We start from the raw sequence: 12,000 nt of genomic DNA on the forward strand, positions 1-12,000 counted from the left end.
ATGGTTCGCTTTGAAATATCTTGAATCCCATATAAATATCATTATGAATATTTATGGAAATCAGTCAGTACCATGGTACATCAAAGTACCATGGTGATTCCATCTGTTACCATCATTGTACCATGGTACTGCCATAGTATTATAAGTATGTTTCCTTAAGTACTGTTTCTATATTTATGGTATAGCCTAAAAATTCAGTACAGATTATGCCAAATATGTAGACAGACAAAATCTGATTTTTTTAATGTTTTTATAAACTATTTTGCCATAGAGGTAAAGGACATGACATGTGTTTGTGTTTTTACCTGCGTATGTCATTGGGAGAATATCTCTGTGCCACAGCCCCGGGCTCCCAGCTGTGTCTCCTCCAGGGGTCGATCTCAGTCAGGTGACGAGTGCCAGGAGAGCGCAAGATCACAACCGGAGGGCCCGGGGACATCGGAGGTGAGTAAGGAGAAGATGAGAATGGTGAGCATGAATGATGGGGGGACATAGGAGGAGTGCTTGCCGTCTGGGTGAATTAAGAGAGAAAAGTAACTAAAAACTATTAATAAAATACATTAAATTTGCGATTCTCTAATGAGTATGGCAGAGAGAATAATTAAATGAATAATGCTAAATTATAAGCACATCGCACACACTTTTTATCTATCACTCACACTCAAACACACACACATATTCATACCATGTCCATAAGGTCAGTCAGCTCCTCTGGGCCCATACTCAGATTATGGCTTCACTGCTCCCCCTACAGATCAATAAGTGTCATTACTTTCCTCTATAAATGCACTTGTGATAGAAAAGTTAAATGATTAAACCAAAGTCAAAAAGTCACTATTTTACTAGTCCCATGAACCTGCTCCGAAGAGAATCATATCTTAAAACATAGGCAGATCACCATAAAGAGATCTGGTTGCCTTGAATCTAGAAAAATTATAGTTTATAGCATATTCTTCTGACATAGTCTTAAAGGGATAGTTCACACAAAAAATTATGACTGTTCACTTTCATTGCGTTTTTTTCTCTCCATACAATTAAAGTGAAAGGTGACCAGAATAGAAGCATTATTTTGGTCACACATTATACATACATGTATGCATATATACTGTGAAATGTATTTGGTTTCACATATCCCATCTAAGCTGGGGTCAGAGTGCAGTGTCAGTAATGATACAGAATCCCTGGAGTAGATATACCGGATTGATAATTGCAATGTAACGTTTTTATAAAGATTTTATGTCATCTGATCTGCATTAATGTTATTGAAAGGGTGTGCTTTTTGTGTGCCTTGCTTTATGGCATAAATCATCTATGACAAAAAATGACAGTATATTGCAGAAATGATGTCAGTGAATCTAAATGAGCTTCTATAAATCAACTGATATCATATCACAGTACAGTTTATAACTGTTGTATAATTTCAACATATACAAGAATATCCTTTCCTTGAATGAAAAGATGCATTAAAAGTAAGTGTTTACTGAGGTCTTACATTTCCTTTTGTGTTCCACGGAAGAAAGTAATGCAAACGGGTTTGGATGTAAATGATGAAAGAATTTTAATTTGGGGTATACTGGTTTTAATATCTTAAGTATAGTTTATCAGACAAAGTCATGCATTTTTTGCGGTGCATGCAAAGTGATTGTGGTGGGAAGTTTTGGTCCATGTTACAATAACATGTTTTTAATCCAACAGTCTGTTTATCTCTCGTTTTCCCTCTCTGCCACTCCCTCTTCCTTTCTCCAACTCTGTCTCTATGGTTATCAAATATTACATAACACTGTTTTGAAATAGCCAGGATTATTTATCTTGCAACCTTTTCTTTCCCCTTTAATAGGGGTTCATTGTGAAGCACACATAATGTACATAAAAGTATTTCCTGTCAAGTATAATGCCTTCAGTCTCTGTATTCCCCTACTTCGAACACACATTTAAAGCAACTTATGCTCTTGAAATAATTTTTCTATGAATGTATACGTGTTCAGGCAAGCTTACATAGACTGCCCCATGCAGGGGCGTAGATTCCAGGGGGGATGGGGGAGGTAACCGCCCCCACAACCCCGATAATTAAAACAAGCAAGTACAGCCGCCCCCCCCCCAAAATATATTTATACCATGATCAATGGAATCACGTAAATGCTTCACGTTGCAAACCCCCCACTAAAGTTCAATCCAAATCTACGCCCTTGGCCCCATGTAATCATATGGCCAGCCAACGGGCTAAGATAAGGCTGTTATTACCTCTGTTCCACACCTTTTTAAACAGGCATGCAAACACACATACTTAGAGAGAATGAGTTGACTGGAAAAACAAAAGTTGAGGAGGTCAAAGTTTATTATATCATTATTTTGTTTACTAGTAACAATTCTGTGACACAATTGTATAGAAAGCTCTATTAAACAATCAAATCTAGGCTATTTTTGCTCTTTATTATAGCCTATTTCTGCCACCTTATCACTAAAGATGTTTGTTGATGTTCATCAAGGCTTAAAAATTAACACTTGCCATTTGCCAAGCAAATCTATGTTAAAATTGGCTTTGGGGAGTAAATAAAACTGGGCTAGTTGGCAGCATGGTTGGGCTGTAACGGAAAACATGTACAAATAATATACATCGAAATACACTTTCCTCACTGGAAAATTTTCAAATATTATCAAAAGTAATGAACAAACCTGAAAAAGGGTTTTCAATGATCAATGCAGATACAAATATCTATACTGTGCAGCCTGGTCTCATTTTTAATTAAAATTACGTTCCTTATTACACATTTAGCTGCAGTTTCCCAGTGAAATGTCCAGCTGGGGGCGCCAAAAGCGAGTGAAATGGTGTCATTGGATGAGGCTTTTTAGGTGAATATTAGATGGAGGTTTTGATGGGTAAAACATACCTCCCTAACCAAAACTTTAACCTGAACCTAACCAATAGTGTTCTAAAATCAAATGAGAGATCGACACAAAACCACATCATCTTGTGTGCTTGACTTGTCTTGAACCACAGGAAGTTACTTTTAGGTGGGCTGCAATAAAAATGGATGGGCCAAGTTTTTGCCCCAATTTTTTTAACCAAGTTTTCCAGACAGAGAGGTGACACATTCAAAAAGTTATTTCAAACCCTCAGAAATCTGAATTGATATTCTCTAATTCTCTAATATTCTGGGTGGGCCTGGGAATAATTTGCCCACCCTTAGCTACGTCACTGCTTCCGAGTCAAAAGTCCAGATGTGGTGAGTCACCGGAAGGTTTTCACATTGGAATAATTGTGCAAATGTAAGTGAGTATGTAATACAAACATTAAAATGGAACACTTTTCAAATGATGCATTATAGTGAAAGTGTTTCCATGCTTGATAACAGCGGTAAGTAATAGTGTGAAAAATAAGTGTTTATAAAGTCATAATCAGTCGTTGTAATCATGATTCGTGAGAAAGTGAATAAAACGCTCAGTTGTTGTTGCGCCTCTAGTGTTAATTTCTCCAGGAAACTCCGGTGAAACTGAATTCGGCACGTAAAAGTCAGTTTGCAAAAATGTACACGTTCATTCTATGAGGCTAGGTTGCAGCTGCGAGATGGCCAATGACTGATAAAATAACAATGTAAAAATAATACAATGTAATCAAAGCAAATTAGACTGACACAAAAATAAACTTACACTTGCATTTAAACTTACACAAAATTAACACTTATTTCACTAAATATGTAGCAAATATTCACACACACACACACACACACACAAATAAATAAATACAAATCAGAAATTGTTTTTTACCATTGATGAATCTTTGGGGACAACTAATACATCTATTAATTTGCCAGCTATTAGAAGATGCAGAAAATGTAAAAATTGCCAAATATTGGCTGATTAATTGGCTGGCCAATATCGAATAATCACAATTCATGAGTTAATCCAGGATGTATTTTCATTTCCAGGATTCCATTTGGCAAAACATATGTGGACTATACACCTACACTGGCCTGAATCCAGTTGTCTGTCAATCATTTGCAAGGAAAACACAGCTAGATAATCCCATTTTCATAGGGACAAAATATATATATTTATTTTAATAAAGAAATAAATAGTTATATACACTACCAGTCAAAAGTTTTGAAACACTTACTCATTCTTCATTATATATTTTTTTCATCACATTTCAGAGTAATAGTAAAGTCATCAAAACTATGGAATAACATAAATGGAAATATGGGAATTATGTTGTGACTAAACAAAATCCCAAAATAAATAAAAACTGTGTTATATTTTAGCATCTTCAAAGTTGTCACACTTTGCCTAGAATTTGCAGACATGAACTCTTGACATTTTTTTAAGCAACTTCTTGAGGTATCACCCGGGGATGCTTTTAAACAGTATTGATGGAGTTTCCATCTATGTTGGGCACTTATTGGCTTCTTTTCTTTATTATTTGGTCCAAATCATCAATTTCAAAAACTTTTTTATAATGAAATAAATTAATATGATGGCACAATTATATTTTTGTCTACAAAACTAATTTCAAATATTTAAACATATCTGACGCCTTCAGATCAAAAGATTTTTAAGATCATGAGAAAAATGTCAGTCAAGTGTTTCAAAACTTTTGACCGGTAGTGTATATATATATAAATTCGCCATTGGCAGATATGGCATAAAGATCATTTTGGACTTGTGACATCAGCTTAACAAAGATGTCTAAGCATTTTTATTGCATTTAACATTCCAGAGTGAACTATCACAAGATTACTGATAACACCATAATTACCTTAACTCACTACAAAAGCAGCCAGCTCTATTTTATCCCCTCCAAAATACACCAGAAGAGGAACTTTTTTGTTTTTCATACACCTTCTTGCCCCTCCTTTTTTATCTTTCACTCCTCCGTCGCTCCTGGGCCTCTCCACCACCCTTCTTGGTGAAACATTTATCAGTCCTTCTTACATTTTCCTCATTGCCCCCCTCCTCCTTTCTACTCTCTAGATATCCACCCTAACTTTGCAGTTTAGCTTCAAACAATAGACAGATTAAATTTCCACCTGTTTCCTTGCTCAATAGAGGCATGAGGTGGACAGTCGATTTTTTATCAAACGTTTTTGAAGTCATAACCAAAAAAGAAAACCTGCACATAAATCCAGTAAAACGGCTTCACAGATTTTGTATATAACTCTGTATAAATCATATGCCTTTGTGAGTTGATATACTTTTTGCTCAGAGGTAACAACTTAGTGTCACCGAACACAACTGCAAAAATAATGACTGTTTTTAAACAGGTTTCCCAAACACTGTATCTGTCTGCCTTAAGTAGAAAAAGAGATATCCCCATCCCAAACTCAAACCACTGGTTGTTCCAATGTTGCTGCGTTGGGCTAGTCGAGATGCTCGAACAAACAGAGCAATGTTCTGAAAGCGGCACAGCACCATATATGTAGACAAATGTCAACCTACAAACAACCTTATAGTTATCTGTTATGCATATGAAACTGGTATAGAAGAAAGTATTTTAACATAAAAAATGACCCACTTCATATTAAAATGCTACTCTAAGTTTGTCACACAGCTTCCACCCCTTATTCGCCTCTGTTTTGCGATTCCTTATAGTCCTTTATTCCCATCCCTTCTTTCATAACACACTGATGTCATGTTCACAATTGGGCACTCTCCCACAGAGCAAACATGCCAGACAATGGGAGAAAGGATATCTGTATTAAGTTAGGGTGAACTACAGGTCGCCAGCTGTGTATTTGTGTGAGTGTGAACGCATACATGTGCCATATCAGGGCTGATTGCGTGTGCATCACTGTCAGCTCAATTCATGAGTCACCCTAACATCGGTCACTGTTAGCAACTGAATTAACATCCAAAACAGAGGCAACAGCCCTTTTTGACATTTCAAAGGAGCCTTTGAGTTACACTGCGAAATGTAAGCAAGATTTAGCTGATGTTAGTGACTCCTTGCTTTGGTTATATGGAGTACAGATAAACAGTTTACATCTGACATTTAGTAAAACTGACATGATATGTTTTATAAACCAGAGCATTAGAAAAGGCAATTCTGTGCATGTCTTACATTTTAAAGGAATAGTTGTTAATTCCAAAAATGAAACTTCTCTCATCATTTACTCACCCTCATGCCATTTCAAAAAACCTATTTGACTTTCTATCTTCAGTGGAAAACAAAACAAAAGTAAACATCTTGAAGAATGTTCCATTCAACGAAAGCATAAAGTGGCCAGTGGCTGTCAAGTTACAAAAGAGACAAAAAAGCATTAAAAAAGTATCATAAAGTAGTCCATGCAACTAGTGTGCTATGTTCCAAATATTCTGAAAGCATCTACGTATAGCTTTGTGTGAGGACCAGCCTATTAATATGCAAGAAACTGCATCAGTTGGCTTGTCCAAAAAACATACATATTTTCCCAAGTCTAACCCTTCACTCAAACCCTAAACCTAAACATTTTGGATAGGAGGCTAGCTTTAATTCAACGTCTGTATTGTATCGATTTGTTATTCTGTTTGTCGATTGGTTGTACTCCATAGGAATAAAAGTTGTACCTTTTTGTACGAGCCAAGTGGTACAATATCTTACGATTTCGCCATCTTGTACGAGTTTTTACAAGTTACCATGACACTGTTGTGTAACTCTAAGCTCATTTGCACTTGTGCATATTCAAACTTGCCACGTGGAAATGCAGTGCGGCAGTTTTGATGTCAATAATGCCAAAGGTCTCATTAAAGCAAAACATCACATCTCACCTAGGTTTTTTTTTTTTGGAACAACATGAGGGTGAGTAAATAATGATGGAATTATTTATATAGAATTTTGGATATGGTGGCACAACTTTACAGACTTATATGGTTATAAAAATGATAAGAAAAAGAAGTTTAAGAGTACATTTCTCCTTGTTTTCTTTCATCTTCCCTGTATGTGCCATCTTCCTCCCATCACACATGAGGTGTCCATCCCCATTGCCACCTTGTGTGCTGTCATTCACTCTGTACTCCACCCCTCCCTTTTGTGTCACCCCCATTCTAATTCTCTGCTCTTCCTTTTCTCATTGCTGTGAAGAAGGCCGCATGTAGTCTCAGAGGGGGTTCTTCTGAGTAATACAGAACTTTTAAGCATGCTGAACAACTCTTACTAATGACTAGATCTCTGTTTGCCGAGATTAAAAGTTTCCTGCAAGGTCAACCTCAAGAACCCATGAAACGCACAAGCTCTCAAACTTCATAAATACATCATGTAATATCAAAACCAGCTCAAGGATAATTATAAGGTCACAAGAGCAAGGCACATTGAAAGGTCGAAATATCAAAGGCACTGACACTTTTATCAAATGGCAGGAACTCATTTTAGAGGTTATAGTAAGGCACTTACAATGGAAGTGGGGACCAATTTTTGGAGGGTTTAACAACAGAAATGTGAAGCTTTAAATTGTACAAAAGCACTTACATTAATTATGTTAAACCCTGTGTATTATTTGAGCTGTAAAGTCGTTTACAATTGTCATTTCTTTCGATTTTTGGGTATGATTTAGATTTTGTGGTAATTAACATTATGCCACAAATGCCGTTGATTGAGCTTAACTTGTATTGAACCCGGAATATTGCTTTAATGGATCATTAAAATCCATTTAAAATCAAAGTATGTACTCCATGTTAACAACAACACACTATCCCCCACTTAATGATGACAACTGCAATCTAAACACACTTTTTGAGACACATGCCACACACAATTCCCAAATTTTCTTTCTTTTTTAGTCTTTGTTTTTATTTTCTCTCCTTTTCTCCCCAATTTAGAATGCCCAATTCCCAATGCGCTCTAAGTCCTCATGGTGGCGTAGTGACTCGCCTCAATCCGGGTGGTGGAGGACGAATCTCAGTTGTCTCCGCATATGAGACCGTCAATCCGTGCATCTTATCACGTGGCTTGTTGAGCACGTTACCACGGAGACGTAGCGCATGTGGAGGATCACGCTATTCTTCGCGCCATCCACGCACAGCTCACCATGCACCCACTAAGAGCGAGAACCACACATTATAGAGACCACGAGGAGGTTACCCCATGTGACTACCCTCCCTAGAATTTGGTTGCTTAGGAGACACGTCCTATTCTCCCACATTTTCAATATTTCATATTTTATTACTTTCCATTCATGTCCTTGCCATTTTCTTGTTTTTTCACCTTTTTTGCTCAAGAATAACAATGCTGATGACATGTTCTTGCTTTCTCCCTTGTGGTTTTAATCAGTGAATGAATCTGTCACATGCATCTCCACTGTAAGAATGGTCCTGACTTTATGTAAATTACTTGTTCTTATCTGGGCCTTTTCACCCCTTGCCTAGCTTTCCATGATTCAATCCTCTTTGCTCATTCTCTCACCCTCTCTTTTCTCTCTCTCCATGAAGTCATGTTTTTAAACAGCACTCCATGTGCAAGAAAACCAGCAGGCCCCCACAAAAGTCTCAGGTAGCACAGGGGCCCCTGGAGATTTACAGATATAAGTACAGACACAAAGTGATTTCTCTCTTGCTCTCTCTCTCTCTCACACACACACACACACACACACACACACACACATTCTCATCATCCAAACAGCATTTCCTTCTAATCCCCTTTCTTCACTCTGTCATTGTTTCGCCTTGTCTATCCGAAAGAATACAGAAAGGGTTACGCGCGCACACATGCATTAATGAATTATCTCATAGCAAAATAGGCCTAATGTGAATGAACGTGTGATGAAACACGACGCGTTATGTTTATTATCTGCGCGCGACTGGATTTTACAGGTGCAAAGTTGCGCAGGACAGTAAAAAACAAACAAACAAACAAACGCCTAAATCATAGCCGGCCAAGCTAGAACATAACGAATTAAATAATTTGTTTCTCTGAATAAAAAAAAGAAAAAGAATCGAGTACATAGTGGTGAATTTTCATGTCTAATATGGTTGGCCACTTCGAAAAATTGTTAAAGAACCAACCGGCGTCCAACTGTTCCTTGAAGAATAAATAAATACATAATCTTTCCGTTTCTGTTTCAAGAAAACACAATCGTCAAGTGCTCCCACTTAATAAAAAAAAAACGGCTCGGCATAACTTTGAAGCTTACCTGTTCGTTGTGGTGTCCGGCTTGAAATCGATCCACACTTATGACTCTCCTCGAGCTTCTTACAGTTTCATTTATCGTTACAAACAAACTAAATAAAAAAAAAATCCCCTTGCTGTGTTCACGTCAGCCGGGCGACGTGGAAACGTTTTTAGTCATGACATTCCCGGACAAACTCTTGTGAAGTACATTTCATTCTTGCCGGGAATTACTGTGCGCGCTCTCGTAGCCCCTGCTCTGACCAGCGCAGACGCCACGCCCACATGAATGACGACACTGTAGGTCCAGATGGGCTGCAACAGACAGCGGATAGATGATTATATATATATATATATATATATATATATATATATATATATATATCTCTGTCTGTATAGGTCAGAAAATAAACATAACATACTGTACGTGTGGTGCTGAAAGAAAATTGATCAGAAGGCATTACATTAAAGAAAAAAATGTTTTTAATTTGCACCACACAATGTCAAACAAACCAGCAGACTGTAAAATTAAAAAACCGTATAAGGAGTAAAAAAAACTGTTTTATTTTAACAAAACTAAAACATTGGTATCAAATTATAAACACACAGACAAACTTGTTTTTATATCATTGTCTGGACTCTCCATAGACTTCCATGCATTCTATGGATCTTATACAGATCTAACAATAATTTCTATCCCCTAACCCTAACCCTAACCCTTACAGAAACATTTTATAAGCCATTTCACTAGTGGGGACCGTTGGCGGGGCCCCAGAAGGTAGGTGATCACAGGTTATACTATCCTTGTGGGAATATTTGGTCCACAATCTAGTTTAAACATAGTACACACACACACACACACACACATTGGTATTTGTGGTTTACAAGGACTTTTCATAGACATGATCTTTATACTGTAATTATCTATTCTATCCCCTAAACCTAACCCTCACATAAACCTTTTGGTATTTTTACATTGTCAAAAAACATTGCTTAGAATGTAATTTAAGCCATTTAAATAACTGGGAGACTAGGGATGTCCTCATAAACCACCATTAAAGCACAGTACCCTCGTAATTACTAGTGTATAACCTTAACAAATGTCCTCTTAAAACCACCAAAACCAAACCAAACCACACACACACACATTGAGGGTGAAGAGTGTGTCCCCTAATTCTGATGAAATCACACATACTAATTTTACATGCTTAATTTCAAAACATAAATAAGGCAATATAATAACAAAATGTATTAATTCAAATTCAGATCTATTGATTAAATTGATAAACTGAATTGTAATGTTAAATAATATTACAGCAGAGCCTGTTTTAACATAAACATCATATGTTACCTAACAGAAGACACATATTAACATTCTTTTGAGTCCGGTCTAGTATGCAAAATATGTTATATACAACAATAAACAACCTCAATTCAGAAAACATTGGGACAGTATGAAAAATGCTAATAAAGTTTTTGTCAATCGCTTTGGCTCTTCTCTCTTTTTTTTAAACAGTCTTAACATTGTCTAAACTGTTTCATGGGACATCACAGCTCTATTGCATGTCTGCAAAACTCACCCAAAATATTTAATTCATGCTTCAAAACCTAGTTATTGTGTCAGTAAATGTGCCAGTGCCGCCAAAATGAAAAGTTTTTTGGTCATGACCAAAATGTACAGGTCAAAATGTTAAGATGTTTTTTCACCATGACAGTCAATCTTGGAAATGTTTGTTATAAACAAATTTGATATTTGTTCTACTTTTTTGTTGACACTGACCGCTTACTGTGCTATACAAGAATGTCAGTTTTGTCCAGCTGAATGCTTCTGTGTATCACACTGAGCTTTTTAGATACCAATTTCAATTGTAGGTAAAGGTTTACTGGGAAAAGTCATTACTGTACAATACTGTAGTACACAGAATAAGGAAATGCGCATTTGTATGTATACAGTAAATGTATTTTTTTTTTGCAACATGTTACATGTAAACAGAGAATTCACATTTGCATGTCCATTTTTACTCATCTCTTACATGTAGAGTCATGTATAGTGAACAGAAAATTGCCACAAAATGACATCCATGCAAAAAAGATAACAGCAACAATGAAAAAAACTGCAGTAGTTCTGTAAAAAACAACACATTGTACCTCCTCACACAGTACGAAACACTACAAGCTCACATCTTCATGGTGGACATCCTGTTGCTCTTGTTGGTCTGGCCAGAGATTTAGCAGACATCACAAACTTTCCATGTCATAGACATTTATGGAATATACGTGTGTCTGACAGATTTTGATAATTGAATGGATCATTTTGCATGTGATTGTCACACGATGAAAGATTGTTTAGAAGTTGTGAAGAGAATGACAGTTTCACTGAGAGTCAACTAATCAGCTTTGATCAGCAAGCCATGTGCATTTAGTTATTGTGCAAATTGTAGACAACTGTACTCATGTGCCAAAACACGTGCAATTTGCTAAAATGAATAAGAAATTCAAATCTGGTGTGAACAAGAAACTAATTGTTCAGAGATTTGAACTTATTGTTTTGAAAAAAACAATTCTCATTTGAGTTTTGAGCCAAAGCGATTGAGAAACTGTAAAAACGTAATTAAAAAAAATATATTTTATTCACCATTTGCTATATTGAAAGCACTACAACTACACATGTGATGCTTTACCTTGTGAATTACATTTTTGTATTTTAATATACAGTCATTTCAAATCAAAACACTCCAAAAAAGTTGGGACAGTCGAGTGTTTACCAGTGTGAAACATCACCATTTCTTCTAATAACACTTATTAAGCATTTAGGCACGAAAGACCCATTCATCCGTTATATGCAGGTCTTCAGCTGCACATTTGTACGGCCTCTTCGTTGCCATATTGTGAGATGGTCTGGATTGCAGGCAGGCCAAATTAGCACC

General features: G+C 36.5%; 1 protein-coding gene across 1 annotated transcript in view; it reads right to left on the bottom strand.

The window, feature by feature from the left end:
• The window catches only part of arhgef1a (Rho guanine nucleotide exchange factor (GEF) 1a), a 76,234-nt gene extending 66,928 nt beyond the window's left edge, over positions 1–9,306 (bottom strand). Inside the window, exons 1-3 of the mRNA XM_052135975.1 lie at positions 9,099–9,306; positions 686–748; positions 306–511 (exon numbers count right to left, since the gene is read on the bottom strand). Coding sequence (XP_051991935.1) covers positions 306–511; positions 686–721 — 242 coding nt within the window. The 5' untranslated portion in view covers positions 722–748; positions 9,099–9,306. The remainder of the gene's footprint in view (positions 1–305; positions 512–685; positions 749–9,098) is intronic.
• Between the last annotated feature and the right edge of the window lie 2,694 nt (positions 9,307–12,000).

This window comes from Xyrauchen texanus, chromosome 10 (assembly GCF_025860055.1).
Source record: "Xyrauchen texanus isolate HMW12.3.18 chromosome 10, RBS_HiC_50CHRs, whole genome shotgun sequence".
Lineage (NCBI taxonomy): Eukaryota > Metazoa > Chordata > Actinopteri > Cypriniformes > Catostomidae > Xyrauchen > Xyrauchen texanus.